The sequence below is a fragment of the Lissotriton vulgaris genome, chromosome 1_1 (genome assembly GCF_964263255.1).
Source record: "Lissotriton vulgaris chromosome 1_1, aLisVul1.2, whole genome shotgun sequence".
Taxonomy (NCBI): Eukaryota; Metazoa; Chordata; class Amphibia; order Caudata; family Salamandridae; genus Lissotriton; species Lissotriton vulgaris.
The window spans coordinates 902,349,725-902,368,725 of record NC_141685.1 but is presented as its reverse complement, the minus strand read 5'-3'; the positions used below and the strand labels follow the sequence as shown (position 1 = coordinate 902,368,725).

General features: G+C 45.4%; 1 protein-coding gene across 3 annotated transcripts in view; it reads left to right on the top strand.

The window, feature by feature from the left end:
- The window catches only part of LOC147748145 (complement C3-like), a 1,551,795-nt gene that overhangs the window by 53,006 nt on the left and 1,479,788 nt on the right, over positions 1 to 19,001 (top strand). For all 3 annotated transcript variants that reach the window (XM_086959014.1, XM_086959019.1, XM_086959009.1), the window contains exon 4: positions 1,605 to 1,675. In XM_086959014.1, coding sequence (XP_086815140.1) covers positions 1,605 to 1,675 — 71 coding nt within the window. The remainder of the gene's footprint in view (positions 1 to 1,604; positions 1,676 to 19,001) is intronic.

Below are 19,001 nucleotides of genomic sequence, written 5' to 3'. Positions count from 1 at the left end.
TTGTCATATCTCCCTAATGTGAATCAAAATCCTTTATGAAATTAGCTATCTCCAATCTTTTAGTGTAGAAGAAGGTAAGGTTGTTATTGGGGAAAACCTAATCCTAGTTATGGGTGGGTCGAAAGATCATATCATATAGAGAATAGGTTGGAGATCCTCAGTTGGCCATGTAGACATGCAGAGGGACCTTCATATGTGACCAAATCCACATGTTACTTGCTTGAACACCTATCATTGCTTGACTAGACCACATTTATAGTGGACAGTAGGTTGCTGCAACAATCTCAGAACCCACTATAGGCCACTCAGTCATCTCTGATCATACAACCACTATTGATTACTGTAAAGTTTACCAAGTCAAGCTTGAAAGGGGCTAAAAGGCATCTGAATTATGTTTTGCCCCATGATAGCATTCTCATACAGGAGGTCTAGGAAGCCTTCTCAAACTTTATGGTCAAGAACAATAGGGAGGATATGTTGTTAAAATTGAATGAGACACACTATAACATGACGCTGAGAAGCATCTTTATATAAGCTGCTTTTTGTCTCAACAGGGAAAGGGATGTGGCTAAAGAAATCCTAATGCTGTCATACTTAGACACATGCCATTCCTTACCCAAATTGCTAAACAAGCTGGAAGACTTTGGCAAAGTCTTGTGCTTTAAAGTGAATATTTGAAATGCAAAGCAGTGTACTTACACACTTCGACAGACCAGAAGTCCATGCTTTGAATTCTCTTCCTGATACAATGAGCCCCTAAAGTGATATCTGCTTTGGTGGATGCACAAAAAGATTTACAACTATGACGCATGCAGCATTTGTATTCCTTGCTGGGACAGACTGCAACCATAAAAATTACAGTGCTTCCTGGAATCCTCTACCTTTCTATACAATTTTACTCACGTTAACTAGTTCATCTATAAAACAATGCCAGGCGACCATAAAATAGCTGTGTGTCTGTGGGACAGGAAAACAAGAATTGCTGCCAAATATCTCCATTCAAAAGAAACAAAAAAATCCACCCCAGAAGGATATGTGTCCGGGTTCTCCCAAACTAGGTGTGTTTCCTACAATGGTGGAAAGCACTCAATTTTGTTTAAATACCCCTCAGACACCAAAAAGGGCCCTTGGTGTCATGCTTCATCATGGGGGTCTTCCCGCCCCGATGCGGGACGGGGCGTGCTACAACCTACGACTATGCTTGAGCAGTGTTGGTTGGACAAAGCTATGTGTTGTGTAGGTATGTGAGTGTAAGGGTCAGAAGTGAGTGGAGGAGTGAATGCGTCCTCTTGCCAAACAAATTGATGCGGAAGCTCAGTTTGCACAAAAATATAGCATAAAATGACAGGTTTGAAATTACATGTAATTACAAGTAATTTTGCAGAATTGCACAAGACAACATTATGTAAATTTTGTCAGTGGATAAATATTTCCATTCACTAAAGGTGGTACTCTCAAAAGGAGTGAAACCATCTAAGCTGGACCTAAATTTCTCAGCTCACCATTAGCACAGATTTGCTTAGAAAGGCAGACTGTCATGATACTGTAAATATGTGTGTGTGCTATGAGTACAACACTTACTTCTCTGTATATCTCTCTTTCAGTACTTTACAGGATATTCACCACTGATCATAATATGGATCCACAATCAAAATCTGTTTTGGTCGAACTGCAGGTAATGTTTACTAGTCTTTACCTAGTGTTTGGATTGTATGTTTTGGCTGCTGTATGAAAAATAAATGTTGCCTATGTAGAAGTGAAAATTCTTATTGTGCGGCAAAGAGAGGTGCAGAAATATGGATATGCTTCTGGGCAAAAACAACCTTTACCATTTTCTGATTATATCCATGATTAGCGTTTTCCTTAAAGTAAAATAATTAGATATCCGTGTATGGCAGGACAGTGAGTCATTTGGCATCTAATCCAACTTTACAACAAATAATTCTGAACCTGAATTTTTATTTTTACAAAGGGGATTTCCTTACATTGAATGCCAATGTTTTGTTTATTTGTATCGGCTCAGCGAGGTGGAATTATAGAATTGTTTCATTTTTTTGTTACATATTTTTAATTATCCTTGTGCCCAGAGCACTAACACATATTGATCAGTGAGAAAGAAATCAGACACCAAGAGGCCTATTACAAAGGCAGGCGGAAAACCTACCCGACCACCATGGGAACGGTAAAAGACCGCACGCATGGACCGCTGCATAACTGCCAGTCCTATTAGGATGCGCCGCAGTCGAAATCCGACCGCGGCGGACGGATTCTGGCCATTAACATTGCTGCGGTCGCTGCTGCTGATGTTAAAAGGAACATGTCCTGCATCTCCCTGCACTGCGTGGCAGGCACTGCAAAGTGCCTGCCGCCTGGCACAGGGAAATGCCCAGTGCACCCACACCCCCCTAACACATTGGGGTCCGCTATGGGCCCCCGGAACATGTCTCTGCATGCCTTTCAATGCGGTTCCACCGCAGCAGAAAGGCTGTCTACCGCCGGCATCATAATCATGCCGGCGGTGTTTGGCCCTGATCTGCAACAATGGTAGCGGTCCAGCTCCGCCCGCCAGGCAAGCGGGTGGACTGCAACCGGCGGAAAAGTGGCTGGCAGAAAATCACTCTGCCGCGGTCAAAACCGCAAAGCTAGTCGGACCAGCAGTTATCCGGGTTTCTTGGATTATGGGTATTGAAGAAACTGATGTTTTCAATAGCATATTAACAAAAGGATTCACTGACACAATACCGAAACCATAAATATTGTCATACCTAAATATTGTGTCAAAAATATCGATCACAAAAATATGGCTTTTCTATACATGTACAAAAATATCAAAGAAATAATAATTTTACACTAATATCGAAAAATATATATAGTTTATTTATTTATTGTTTCAGCTGAACAGCCTTACAGTATTAGAAGAACATGCAATATAAATACAACCCAATAAAAGCATGTGCACAGCGATCAATCAATAAATTAATCGGAAACATTAAAATGCAAGTACAATGAAGTGCTAAAAATACGCCTTTGCATCAAAGGCATACAATGTACGAAAAAAGCATGTTTAACCTCTTCAGATACAGTAAAGTATGAGTGCAGTGGAAAGGGTGTGCCTTATCATCAGAGGCAACATCCTAAATTAGAGAAAAACATATGCATCACTATCAATTAAAAACGCATAAGAACATTTGGGAATTATCTTCTTTTTAGATGTAAACAATCTGCCAACCCACCTAAGGAGTAAAAGTGCAGTTCATAAAAATAGTGTAAAATTGTGCAATATATGCATAAAATAGCAGCGTGTTCGATTATGAGAAATAACCAGGTTCGTGGAGCCTACCTACTTAAGCATAATCCTAAAGTGGAAGGCAACTCTCTCAGGCAAGACCACGAAACCCATAAATATGATGGCTTAATAAATAATGCCATTGCTGGTTTAACAAATCTGACCCCCTAATATTTAACAAGCATTTACAATGCAATGGTCTCGGCATTATTAAAGGTAGAGCTATTGGCATTGCTCATGACATTTTTTTTTTTAAATCATAAATAAATGGCATTGTCATTTACATTGCCAATAGCTTAATAGCTCGCATATGTGAGACCTATTGCATTTGCACCCACACACAGAGAAAGTAGTAGAGTAGTAGAGTGAGTAGTTGATAGTGAGTAGGAGAGAGTGATTAGTAAAGAGAGTATTAGAGAGCCAATAGTAAAAAGTGAAAGAGTGAGTATTAAAGAGTGAGAGAGCGAGTATTAAAGAGTGAGAGAGCGAGTAGTAAAGAGTCCTAGAGCCACACACATTTACATGCACAGCCACACCCTTACATATACAAAGTGTATTTTTAGTTTCAGTAGTAAAGAGTGAGTAGTAGAGAGTGACTAATTATGAGTGAGTAATGTTGAGTAGTAGAGAGTGTAGCAGAGTGTGTAGTACAGTATTACAGTACTATACATTAGATGCTATTTAGTACAGTGAGTAGTAGCGAGTAGTTGATAGTGAGTATTACAGTTAGTAGACAGTGGTAAGGAGTTGTAGAGTAAGTAGTTGAGCGAGTAGTGATAATATTTGAGAGTGAGTGTTATTGTGAGTACTGTAGAGTAGTTTTTGTGTGTACTAAAGTGAGTAGGGAGTATTAGAGAGTTGTAGAGTAAGTAGTAGAGTAGTAGAGTGAGTAGTAGTGAGTAGTTGATATTGAGTAGTACAGTGAGTATAGAGTATTAGATATTTGTAGAGTAAGTAGTAGAGTGAGTAGTGAGAATATTAGAGAGTTAGTAGTAAAGAGTGAGTAGTAGTGTGTAGTAAATTGTGTGTAGTAGGCTGTCTTGTGTAGAGTATTAGAGTGAGTACCGTAGAGCATTTTCTTTTATTACTAAATCTATTAGGGAGTATTAGAGAGTTGTAGAGTAAGTAGTAGATTATTAGTTAGTTAGTGCCTCACACACACACAGCGCCCCCCACACACACAGCGCCCCACACACACAGCGCCCCACACACACACAGAGCCCCCCCCACACACACACACACACAGCGCCCCCCCACATACACACACACACACACACACAAGGAACGAGGAACAGGGGGGTGAGGGGTCAGAAAAGCGAGCGGAACGAGGAACAGGGGGTGGGGGGTCAGAAAAGCGAGCGGAACGAGGAACAGGGGGGTGGGGGTTCAGAAAAGCGAGCGTCACGAGGAACAGGGGGGTGGGGGGTCAGAAAAGCAAGCGGAACGGGGAACAGGGGGATGGGGGGTCAGAAAAGGGAGCGGAGCGAGGAACAGGAGGGGCAGCTTCACTGGGACAGACCCAGAGTCTAGACACAACGGCAGCATATTCATGCCTGCCTGGGTACCATTCCAGCACTCGCCTTTCGTCGCCAGCCCCCCAGCATCCTGAGCTCATCCACTTCCCAGCACCATCCTGTGACTGTCTGCCCCACTACAGAACCCAAAGACTATGTGCACCTCTTTCCCGGCAGCATCCTAAGTCTGTACAACCTTCTGTCATTTTAGCCCGAGCCCATCATTCCAGCATCCTGGGCTCATGCAGCCCCAGAAGCACCCTGAATCTTGACCCTCCACAACCTGTGTACCACCCGAACTAGCACCCCCCAACAGCCTGAGCTCCGCCACTCCCCCGGCATATTCTCCCTGGACAGCCTTACAGAAACATGTGTTTGACCCCCTACCCTTCCCACTAGCTTATTTATTTACGCAGTTTTATATAGTGCCAACATTACCAGTAGGTGTTAAGGCGCTTACAACATTAGCAGCGCCTTACAAACGAATATCAAGTTACACCAGCACTGTAGAAAGAGTGAAAAGATGTGATCATGTATGAAGTTACATAAAGTATAAAACAAAGTCATGGGTAAGCAGCAATTTAAGGCCAAATCTGAACCCACTCCAGCACGGAATCCACATCACATGGGTCACAGGGGAGGGCGTGGAGTAATGAAGCAACTAGTACAGAGAAAGAGGGAGCGAGAGGAGGGATCTGGATCGAGAGGAAAGCCCGACAGGCAGTAAAAACGTGAACAGAAACGAGCTGAGCGGTACTGAAGGGATACTGAGCATGTAAACCTCCCGCCAGCAGCCAGTGAGTGCCTGTGGGGTGGCATCCACCGCAGCATCCCATCGCCCTGAGCCTCAGTGCCTGGACCCCCAGGGCCAGCCTTAGCGCTGGTGACGCCCGGTGTGACAACCATGCGCCCCACACTCCATGACCTCACTACCACCGGGCACAAGTGTCCCTCACATCTCCAATCATAAGGTATTGGTAAATACAGAACCCCCTCCATAGGTCAGCGCCCTGTGCGGCCGCACCACCCTAAAGCCGGCCCCATGAACACTGAATCAGCCCTCTAAACCGGCCCTCCACCACTACAACCAGCATGGACCACCCTCCAGCACCCCAGGCAGCCTCCCCATCCTCTCCCAAATGGCAGCCCCCGTGGAATCCACACCATCTGCATCAGAGCTGAGAACCCGGGGTGAGGGGGGCGTTTAGAAGGTGGGTCACGACCTTTGATTTAAATGTCCCTGGTGCCAGTTCGCACAAGTCACCCGTGGTATTAAAGTTCCCTGGAGATGGGCGCCCTTCCCAAGTTTTAAAGCACAACAAGCATCGGCCAGAGGGGGTCGCGCCCTCCCAAGACGGACACAGTCCATCCGCCCCCCCTACTGTTTGCCCATGATCCGGCCGAGCGTTCACGATAGGCTCAAAATGGGTGTCCCAACCACCAGAGCTACCCCAGACCTGTGAGCTGAAAGAAACTCTGTGTCCCAAGAGCACGCGGTGACACACACACGAGAGAGCACACAGTGACACACGAGAGAGCACGTACCTGCCTTTCCAGCTGCACAGGTCCGTGGAGTAAGAGCCCTGCACAGAGCGCACGATCCCGAGGTACAGGAGGACGGCCGGCCAGAGCATCTTCACACCGAGCCCCTGCGCACGACACATGGCCTGGGGGCATCAGCCTCCCCCGGCAGCTTGCATGGTGCCCAAGGATCACAGGAGGGAGGCGCCGAGAATCGAGGAAACACCATGTGCAGTTTTGCCAGAGCCTCCAACATGGCGACCTGCCTCGCAAGGGCATCTGGGAGTTGGAGTTTCAGAATGCTGCGGCGCGCGGGTCTTTGCTTGTAAGCGTGTGCTAGTCTGTATTTGCTCAGCAGTCAGAGCATTTCTACAGCTGCGACATACACTACTTGAGCGCCTTGTAAGTTGTCCTTTTTTTAAAGAAAATAAGTCACTTCTTGAAAAAAAAATCCCTTGCCAGCGTTTGCACATTTCATTGGTCACTCAGTTTGATTTGGCTGGCAGAGCTGCTGTTCCTTCTTTCAGCGCGGTGGGAGTGCACGTCGCCGCGAGCGTGCACATCGGATCGTCGGAGAAGACACGCCGACCTCCGAGTCTGCCTGCTCCCAAGACTGACCCGCTGCGGAGGGAGAGGGACACGGACACGAAAAGAGCCCTATGTGTGGGGGGGGAGAGGGAAGGGATGTGTGTGTGTGCGTGTGTGTGTGTGTGTGTCTGTGTGTGTGTGTCTGTGTGTGCGCGGCGCGTGCCTGCCTGCCTGTGTGTGTGCGCGTCCACAGACCCTGGTAGGCTCGTGCACCGCTCTGTCTCCCTTGAGAGCGAACTCGGCGACAATAGGTCTTGATGCCGAGACCTAAAAATGGTATGTTGCACAACCACTAGACATTTGAAATTCAGGGACAGTAGTACTGCTGCACTATGAGGGTCTCTTAGCATGCCCCTCCAGCTTCAGAACAAGTCCAGAACCCACCTTATGTCCAGGGCTGGCCTAGGCTCTCATACACACTGAATTAGTGTGAGGATGGGGACCACAATTTTAAAAACAGATACTAACAGTTTGGGCATGCAGACAGAAGACACAATTGTACAACATGCAGGGTACATTTCACACCCAACAATTTATCCACTAAATTGAGAGACGCCTGCTGTAAACACATGGACAAAATGGAAAATGACAAAACTTTGAGAAATCTTGAACTTCTCCAAACCAAGGTGAGGGACACTATTACGGGTCAACCAACTGAGGTGGATTTCAAATCAGGAATACATGAAGAAACACTTTTAAACACACCTCCGTAACTCCATAAAACCATTACAGCAGCTAAGCATTCTTCTAATCAGTTAACTAATAGTTGACTGTAACCAACCTACAGATTTTGTGCAAGTATAAAATGCGTGATGAGGTTAATTATGGTTAAAAGAGTGTTGCCAATAACGGGCAACACACTTTTAACCATATACCATAAACACTAATAAGCGACATCTCATAGACAACTGTGAATATTTTAGTATAACTGCACAGTGCACATACCCGTTCATTAACAAACATGCAAAACACGCTCAAGAAGAATGCATACACCATTCTCCAGCTCCCCATGCATTTTCCTTAAAAAAATGAGGCACATCTATTTTCATTGCTGTAATTCATCGCAAATACCTTGCGTTTTTTGTTGCATGGAGTGTCTCAGCTTAGATTTTTTCTGGGTGAAGGGACAGGTGGTTACTGTGCCCCCCCACGCTGTGCTCTTGACAGAAATGTTATTTTAGGCCTATTCTAACCTAACATCGATTAACCCAACAGTATCCATACCATAAAGTTAATAAAGGAATATTTGGCCACTCGATAAAAATAACTGTTCACACAAATGCCTTACTATTCCTTTCAAACCACGAAAAGCGCTAAGTTCTAAGGACATTTGTGGTACATATATGAATAGTGTGAGAGCAAAGGCAGAGCTGGAGATGGAGTTTTCAGTGATCACTACGTAATAGTTGTGCGTGCTACACTTTTATTGTACATTGTCTTACTTGTGTTCGATAAGAAACGTGGCAATGTTGTTGATACCAAAAATGTAATAACTGCTTTGGACCTAATTTACAATGGTAACCTTAGAATTTAGGTCAACTTTTACATTTGTGGATTGAGTCCTAGTCTACATTCGATCTACAACTGCATAGTGGCTTCATAAAAATTACTTTTCGCATTCAAATGATACTCAGGAGTCCGGGTTACTACAGAAAGTACAGTTCAGCAGTGTTGGATTTGAGATTTTCGGGGCCCTGGGTAAGAACATTTTTTGGGGCCGCTTTTCAAAACAACTCTGAATGTTATTACTTGTTTTCTTTTATTTCGAGCCCTATTGTGCCAAACAATATTGAATCATATGCCAAAGGTTGAGATAAAGAAGCAGACAGAACTAAGCTAGAGAAAGATTTCACTTTCACATGGGCCCCTTGGGGGGTGGGGACCTGGACAATTGCCAACTCTCCCCTTGCCTTAAACAACGTGCATGCGGTACAGGAAATCTGATGCTGAACAGTTTGTTTCCTTGTGCTGCTCATGGAGAAATTAAATGGTATGGGTGTAGAGTGTAACAAAAAAATCACTGCAAAGGTGGTGTGACAACCATGATCCTGAGGGCTGTTTGGCAGTGGTCCTGGCGGTGGTTGGTGAAGCAACTGAAGCACCGTAACGGAAAGAGTTCAACACTGGCCAATCAACTTGTGGTCTGTGTTGTGGCTTAATGAACAAATTAAGGCAGACAGACACTGTACTGATCTACCCCAAATATCCCAAGTGACATGGCATGAGTACTGTACTCATACAAATATAAAGTATGTCTGTATGCAAATTATATTTCAATAACATGAACCTAGCCAAAAGGCAGCGATAGTAAATAAACCCAAGGGCCAATGAAATCAGTCTAATTTCTGGGTTACTTCTCTGAGCCAGGCTGTGTGTGAGAGATTCACATTACGTAAAACGTGTATGGCCAAGACTGCTCAAACTGTAGCGCCTACACCAAAATCCAACTAAGCAGGGTTCACAGGGTGCAACATGTAGGGCAGCGACCAGACTAATGGGACTGGTGGTGCCCGTCTGCCATCAATATGAATGCACCTGTCCTCTTGCTGCCAACCACTGCGCCACATAACATGATGACTTTGTGGTTATCACACGTGGCATGAAGCACCTTTGTATCTTCTCAAATATCCCACCCATTCATCCATCCAACATCCCAGTTATCTGCCTCTCCGTCCATCCATCCATGCTAGGTGTTGTCTCACTACTGAGCACCCATCCATCCATCTACCCATCCATTCATCCACCCATGCAACTAGTTTATGGGCTGTCTGCCTGTGTAGCTACTAAGCCACCCATTCATCCATCCGTCCGCCACCCCATCAACCATCGCCCACCCGCCCACGCACATCGACCTATCCAACTTGCTTATCCACCTATCCCAAATATCATGTCCCACCAAATGATCAATTTATACCGCGGCATGCGCACACACGTGCACTTCCCTGTCCGTATCTGTGAATACTTTATGCATTAGCATATTTTGCACGGCTGCGGTCAGTTTTCTAGAAGACACAACATCAATTGCAAAAGAAGGGGTCTTCTACATGCCCACCTTATTGCTAACTGTTTGCTGGTGTGCATATTCTGTACACCCATGCGTATACAAGCGGCGGGCAGCATCAGCACAACATACAATGCAGCAGCTTTACACACTGCACACAACTTACTATACAGCCTGCCCATTCAAGGAACAGGTAAACCCGGATGACGATAACACTCCACATCCTAGTCACACAAACCACTGTCCTGGAGATCATTAAATGAGTCACTGCCCTGCCAAGGAGAAATGATATATTGTGCATAATTAAAACATAAAAATAAAGCAAACAAACAATAAACCTAAACCAACCTCTTCGCCCGTCAGTGATTACAGAGAGCAACGTGTAGCTTCGGCGCAGGGAACTCAACCTGCAGCATTCAATGCAGCCCGCAGGACTCCCCGCTCCACGTCTCAGTGACGTTAAGATGAGCCAGACAAAGGGACAACAGGCAGCCTCCGTGAGAACAGGGCGGCCCAGGTGCACCCCTGCCCCCTGCGGCGCTGCGTGACACAGGGGCGGAGCAGAACCGGTCCATGGCTGCCAAGGTTTCAGATTGCTATGTGTGACATTTTCATAATTTTACTTGAATTATGAGTGACATTTCAAAGACTATGAGTGACACTTTGACGCTAGCAAAATCAAGTAATGAAGACGAGGGAAACATAATTAAATATCAGAAATGACACCCATTCGAGCAACGAGAAACTATAAGATATTAAAACTGCTGGAAAACACCAGAAATAAACGGTGCGAGGCACACATTACAGACAACCAGGACACTGTATTATCCTTGACTATAGTAATGATTGTTCATCCCTATAAAAGTGATTACCAGCACTGCTGAGCGGTGTCCGCCCCAGTTGGAACACCACTGCCTGTCGCCCTGCCCCACAGCACCAGATCTACTGTAGGCTGCGAGTAAGGCAGTCCCGGAGCTACTGTATACAGGTTCTTGACTTAAACTAAGTGGTGCTGGCCATGCTGAAAGTTGACTACGCTGGCGCTGTCTGCACTGATTAGGGCTGCCTGGGCCTCCGCTCAGGCCATTTCTGTAGGAATCAATGTGCTGCCCAGATTGTGCCGGCCGGTTGCGGCTGTCACAAGGTCATTCTAAGCTGAACACCTGGCAGTTAGCTGTCGCCGCAGCGGGCCGTGCGGAGAGCTAGACGGACCTGCGCTATCATGGTTGGGTAGATGTTAAGGGAATCAGGGGCATATTACCAAGCAATAGCGATAATTATCGCTATTGCTTGGTTAGAGACAAAAATTTATCGCCGGACTGCGGCGATTTTTATCGCAGATAAACCTTGGTATTACCATGGTTTATCGCAAATGCGATAAAAATCGTCCGCAATGCATGAATATCGCTGAAAAGTCAGCGATATTCATGCATTACCGAGCTAATGCTCTTAGCCATGTTATCCACCTCCCATTGGATAACATGGCTAAGAACTGCTCAGGGTTGGAGTTAGCTTTTGGAGATATTCGCACTTAGCGCGAATATCTCCAAAAATTGGTAATAGGAGATAGCGATGTTAGCGACTGTTTCCAGTCACTAACATCTTGGCACGCCCACTATGCATGTCATTAGTGATAAATTTCTCTGACATGCAAAGTGGGGCCCAAGATGGTCGCTATCTCCTACTAGCTGTCGCTAACTGGTGTTAGCGACAGCTAGGTAATAGGGAGATCATTTTGGATGTATGACGTAACCACGCATACTTTTACCACGCATACCATTACCACGCAATTTTTACAACGCAGGATCCTTTACCACGAATTCCCTTACAACGCATGACATTACATCGCAGATGCTATTACAACGCATACCATTACAACGTAAGTATAGATAAGTATACCATTTTTTTTTTAATGTAATTACTAAATATTTAAATAATTTAATTTATGAAGTAATTTTTTTATGAATTTGTAAATATATATATATATATGTTAAAAATACCCCTGTACCCCATAACCCAAACCTAACCCTGACACCTAAAAATACCCCTGTACCCCAAAACCCATACCTAGCCCTGAAACCTAAAAATACCCCTGTACCCCAAAACCCATACCTAGCCCTGAAACCTAAAAATACCCCTGGACCCCAAAACCCATACCTAGCCCTGAAACCTAAAAATACCCCTGTACCCCAAAACCCATACCTAGCCCTAAAAACCTAAAAATACCCCTGTACCCCAAAACCCAAACCTAGCCCTGAAACCTAAAAATACCCCTGTACCCCAAAACCCAAACCTAGCCCTGAAACCTAAAAATACCCCTGTACCCCAAAACCCAAACCTAGCCCTGAAACCTAAAAATACCCCTGTACCCCAAAACCCATACCTAGCCCTGAAATATAAAAATACCCCTGTACCCCAAAACTTAAACCTAGCCCTGAACCCTTAAAATGCCCCTGTACCCCAAAACCCAAACCTAGCCCTGAAACCTAAAAATACCCCTGTACCCCAAAACCCATACCTAGACCTGAAACCTAAAAATACCCATGTACCCCAAAACCCATACCTAGCCCTGAAACCTAAAAATACCCCTGTACCCCAAAACCCAAACCTAGCCCTGAACCCTTAAAATACCCCTGTACCCCAAAACCAAAACCTAGCCCTGAAACCTAAAAATACCCCTGTACCCCAAAACCCATACCTAGCCCTGAAACCTAAAAATACCCCTGTACCCCAAAACCCAAACCTAGCCCTGAAACCTAAAAATACCCCTGTAACCCAAAACCCAAACCTAGCCCTGAAACCTATAAATACCCCTGTACCCCAAAACCCATACCTAGCCCTGAACCCTTAAAATACCCCTATACCCCTAAACCCAAATTAAATACATGATTTTAAAAAGATAAACTTACCTATACTTACGTTGTAATTGCATGCGTTGTAATAGCACCTGCTATGTAATGACGTGTTGTAAAGGTAGTCGTTGTAAAGGATCCTGCGTGGTAGTGGATGCGTTGTAAAAGTAGTCCGTGGTAAAAGATGCGTGGTAACGGTTGTATACTGATAATTTTATCTCCGCTTTCTTGGCTTTTAAAGCCAAAAAAGCGGAGATAAACATCCTTGATAATATGCCCCACAGTCACTTACTTGTTTTTGCTCCTCAGTGTGGCCGTGGCAACTGCTCCAGTAGCAAGCGTCAGCTCAGCCACGATTCTGCGCCCGGCTCGGCAACTCTGCTTGCACTTTGGTGTAAACTTCTGCTTCAACACCAGTGCCTGTGCTATTTACGGTCAAATTACCGTAACTCGTTTAGGATGAGTCAGGGCTTAATAAACGGATGTTCACTCTGAGGCAAATGATAACACTGAAATGCATGCTCTTGAAATGCCTTGTCTTCCTGCGTTTAGTCCCGTGCTAAAAAATAAACTGTGGTTATACAGCAGTGTGTGAGCTGGTGCGGGCACAGCTCACTCATCAGCCGGCACCTCGGATGGCTTCCTTCATTCGCGTTGCTGGATTTTTATATAATTAATGCGGTATGGAAGGAGCAGCGCTGCCATTGCCAGTGTAGCTGCTGTTTGCCCAAACTTTTCAATTGAACTGGCCGCTCGTTGCGCAGCCGCGGCAGCAGGAGTTCACGTGATCGCACCTCCTCCTATTTTGTGCCACAAACCTCACCCCCAGGCTACGTTGTAGCCAATGATGTGGGCACACAGACTCACGGCTACTGGGTGCCAAAGATCCCTGTGCAGCGGGTGCAGGACATGGAATGCGCGTGGCCGTGCGACGGCGCACAGTAGGAAGTTCTGTCTGGACGTGGGCGGGGCGAGGGGGTTAGTATAAAGCATGAACGCCGGAAATATCAACGTAGGAGAAACGAGATGAAGGGAAAGACACGGTGCCAAAATAGAAGGAGTACATCTATTGCAAAGAAAGAGTATATGCAAAACGTAGCCAGCAAACTCAACTGAGTCAGAAAGAAGGAGAGGACAAGCTGAGGATCAACGGGCGCGAAACAGCGTGGTGGGCGTGCACGAGACGCAGCGTGGGCGTGCACATCAGCTGAAGATCGCCGGAGAAGACACCGAGTCTGCCTGCTGCCGTGACTGACCCTCTGCGGAGGGAAAGATCCCGGTGAGTGGGGGTAGAGGGGCGGCGACAGAGAGGGAGTGGGCAGAGAGGGAGGGTGTGTGTGTGTGTGTGTGTGTGCGTGTGTCTGTCTCTGTGTCTGTGTGTGCGCGGCGCGTGCCTGCCTGTGTGTGTGCGCGTCCACAGACCCTGGTAGGCTCGTGCACCGCTCTGTCTCCGTTGCGAGCGAACTCGGCGACAATAGGTCTCAATGCCGAGACCTAAAAAGGAGGTGGAGCCGTCTCCGCTGGGTGGCTACATATTTTGTACAAAACAGAATAAAATGGGTTTGATTGCCCAGACCACCAAAGCTACAATCACAGCTGTCGTATCTATCATCAAGTATATGTATACATATAAGAAAATCCCAAGTTAGGAGGTGACGTAGCCGGAATTTTAAGTATAATGTTCACTTCAATTCAGGATGTCTAGATATTCTGGAAAACGGGAGGCCATAGATGTTACTGAAATAATTGCTTGTAAAAGATCCGGGCTTCAATTCCCAGCATTTTTGTATCTGCATGTTTTCATGATACTGTTCTTTAATCAAATTCAGAGTATCCCGTCTAATACTTCCAGGAACTTCACACAAAGACAAGAACTGTAGCTCCTTTAAAACATTTTGTACATGTGATCCCCATGTATGCTGTGACTTCTTCTAGGGTTTCTAAGTAAACTGCGGCCTTAGGATTTCTTACCAGTTCAACCCAGTAAAGAATTGGCTTTAGGTCGATGATTTCTGATATAGGGGTAAAATTAAGTTCTGCATACAGTACCCCCAAAGTTCCACACCATACAGTGCGGCCTCCACTGCCCTTTGCTTATACATTTGCAAAATAACACTGATAGTTCTGGCACCAGCCTTATGCCTAAACTTTAAAAGTGCTCCAGACAAAAGACAGTGGCCTTCTGTATTTGACTGCCCAATCGCAAATTCTAAGAGAATCGAATTCCCAAATAGTCAAACTGCTTAATAGTATCCAGGGGCTTACCTTCAACCCAAGGCGTTCGCCTAAAAAAGGGGGAGAGTCTCATACCATACACTTTGTTTTGCTACCATTAATGGTCGATGACTTCTTGTTGCAGTACTCCACAAAGTGTATTAGTAGCCTATGGACGGCGTTTTCTGTTCGTAACATCAATGCTGTGTCATCAGCATATAATAATATTGGCACCGCTTCCCGGCTACAGTTGGAATGTTGATTCATCTTCCATGAAATAGTCACCAGCATCATTTTAAAAAAAAAGCTAAATAGCATGGGTGCCAGCATGCACACTTGCCAGACTCCTTTTTTGACCAAGAAGGGTATAGTACAAACCCTGCTCCGCCCATACCATAATTTGGCTGTGTTACTAGTGTGTAGGACCAGTATGGCCATTACTAGCGAGGGTCTACTAGGGATCTCCACAGCTTCTCTCTGTTGACTAAATCAAAAGCTGCTTTCTAGTCCACAAGTATTAGGTACAGTGATGACTTCCTCACCACTATAAAATTATAGAAAATCATATATAACCAGAGAGCCTGGCAATGGTCCAAATGCAAGGCCTAAATCTAGGTTGCACTTCAGTCATAATGTTGTGGGCATTGACCCACCTCTGGAGGCGGTTAAGCAGGACTTTCCCCAAACATTCTCTTGCATGATCCAGAAGGGAGACAAGACTATAATTGGATGGACTGGTGCGATTGCCTTTCTTATGGATCAGCACAAAAATAACCATGAAGGGGGTACAGCATTACAAGCAAATGCTAAATTAAACACTCTAGTAAGAATGCTAGCCCACAAATACGTCTCTTTATGATATATGTCAATAGGCACCATAGCAGGGTCTGAAGCTTTATGTTTCTTTGCATCAGTCAGGGCTCTCACCACCTCTGGTACTAAGATGTACATTACACAGGACCCAGAGCAGATGTTCTCTCAGGATAATATGGGGATTATGGGGTTGGCACCGCATAAATTACTAAAGTGGCTAATCCAAACAGGTGGACCAATATAATGTTCACTGACCCCCCTCTCCACCCGTGATACCAATTTGCAGAATATTTTGGCTTTTTTTTTCCTGTGCAGCCTTCTTCAATTTCTCCCAGAGAGTCAATTGGTGAACAGTTTCTTGGTTCTCAGAAGGCATTTATAATCAGCCCTACACTCTCGTTTTTTACTATATATGTAGTTAAAATAAGTAAAACTTAAATATACTAACATATAACACTAATACAATGTAAATAAAATGTTTGAATAACATTTGAAAATCTATACAAAGATTTACTAATCTAAACAAGCACATACACATATCTAAGTGTGTATGTTTATATTCACACATATAATGTAAAACTATTTTAAGAAATATTAATTTCAATTTATATCATAATTTTTTGTATTGCTTTTAAGTGTACCGATATAACAAATGTGTGTGTGTGTGTGTATAAAAGTGCAAAAAAATTAAATATTAAAAATTTGATTATACATTAAAAAGTAAACACTATATAAAACTTTACTAAAATATAAAAATTATATAACTTTATGTATCAAAAACTCTACAATTCAATGCACAAACACATATTAATATACATTTAAACAATAATAATAAAAAAAATAAACAATCTAAATAATAAATAAACCAGTCCAATCTAATTTATACAACAGTAGGGAAACGGGTTAAACTCAGGAGGGGTCAAATTTACTATCCTCAATCCATTCTGTTCAACAGCAGGAAAAGCGTTGGACTCAGGAGGGTACATATTTACTATTTCCATTCCAGTCAGTGCAATAGGAGGGAAAGAGTTGGTATCAAGAGGGATACAATTTGCAATTCCCATCCCAGTCAGTGCAACAGTAGGGAAAACGTCGGACTCAGGAGGGGTAGCAATTACTATTTCCACTCCAAAATGTGCAACAGTAGGGAAAATGTTGGACTCGGGGGGGGGGGGGTAAAATTTACTAATCCCACTTCAGTCGGTGCAACACTAGGGAAAGCGATGGACTCAGTAGGGGTACAATTTACTATTCCCACTCCAGTTGATGCAACAGTAGGGAATGCGTTGTACTCAGAAGGAATACAATGTACTATTCCCACTCCAGTCAGTGCAACAGTAGGGAAAGCATTGGATGCTGTGTTGGAAGCGGAGGTGGTAGGAAGACTACAGGCCCGAGCACACCCATGGCAGGCCGCCGCCCATGTCGCTCCTCTCAAGACTGGATAAGCCTAATTTTGTTGTCTGGGGCTCCCGCAGTGCGTGATGCCCAGTGTGTTGGAAGCGGCGTGGGCAGGAGGACTTAAGGCCCAGAGCACACCCTCAGCAGACTGCTGCCAATGCACATCTCTCACAACAAGAGGTGCCTATTTTCGTTGTCTGGTGCTCCCGATGCGCGGGACACCAATTGTGTTAGAAGCAGAGGGGGCAGAAAGACTACAGGTCCTGAGCACACTCGCGGTAAACCGCCTGCTACACCACATCTCTCACACTCAAAGGCACTTATTTTTGGTTTCTGGTGCTCACTCTTCAAGGGACACCTGTTGTGTTGTAAGCGGAGAGGGCAGGAGGACTACAGGCCCGGAGCGCACCCGCAGCAGGCTACCGCCCACTCTGCATCTCTCACACCCGAAGGCAACAATTTTTGTTGTCTGGGGCTCCCACTGCACGATTTGCCCATTATGTTGGAAGAGGAGGGGGTAAGAGGACTACAGGCACCGAGCACACCTACAGCCAACTGCCAGCCACGCCGCATCTCTTGCACCTGAAGGCACCTATTTTTGTTGTCTGGGGCTCCCACTGCGTAGGATGCCCGTTGTATTGGCAGCTAATGAAGGAGGAGGACTACAGGCCCGAGCACACCCGTGGCAGGCTGCAGCCGACACCACATCTCTCACGCCCGGAGGCACCTATTTTTATTGTCTGGAACTCCTGCTACATGGGACGTCTGTTATGTTGGAAGCAGAGGTGGCAGGAGGACTACAGGCTCTGAACACACCCACGGCAGTCCTCCACCGACATCACATCAATCACACCCGGGAGTATCTATTTTTGTTGTCTGCGGCTCCCGTTGCCCGGGATGCCCCTTGTGTTGGAAACGGTGGGGGCAGCAAGACTAAAGGCCCTGAGGATACTCACAGTTAGCTCCCACCCGCGCCACATCTCTAACACCCGGAGGCACATATTTTTGTTGTCTGGGGCTCCCTCTGCATGGGACGTGCCTGGGGAGTCTCCACGGACGAAGACCATGCCAAGATCCGGCCCTTCTGCACCTCGTCAGTGGCCAATCGAGGATGGGCTGGGCCACAGCTCTTGGTTTCTGTCATCGGGCCAAGCTATATAGAGGTACTGTTGTTTTTATTTTTCCTGGTCTTGCCATTTGTTGCCCTGGAGGTCTAACGGTAATTCAATGCCATTTTGTCTGAGTGAACATGCACTGCTTGCCCTTCTTAACCCAACATAATAGACATTAGTGTGGGCCGATCCAGGGGTAACACGGACCGCTGCATGGTGCAGCATCAACACTAACACCAATACCTACACCCCAAACGTGTACAAACATGGGCAAAGGGAAGATAAACACAGGCACAACCTGGGTTGATACCGTATCTACCTTAGACTCCTTCTTGGTCAGGGCAGCAAATGTAATCTCTAAAGAAATAGCCCTGGCTGAGAGGAGGCTATCCTTGGAGGCAGAGAAATATGCTCCGGACCCTCCCCCTTTGTTGATCCTGAGGAAGTAGAGAATTAGCTGACTCTTTGCCAAAAGTAAAGTTACTTGCTGAGGTCCTGAACGACAAAGTTGCAGAGCTATCCTCAGAAAATGCTATTATTTTAACTAAAGCACTGGTCCAAAGGAAGATGAGTGGGGGTGAAAGTGTAGCTCAGCAACACAAGAAAGTGGCTCCCCAGCTACACAAGCCAATACTGATCTGGATCAGGCTTTGGACAAATTAACCCCCAGGTTTTTAATTATTGTTTAAGGCGCTGTTG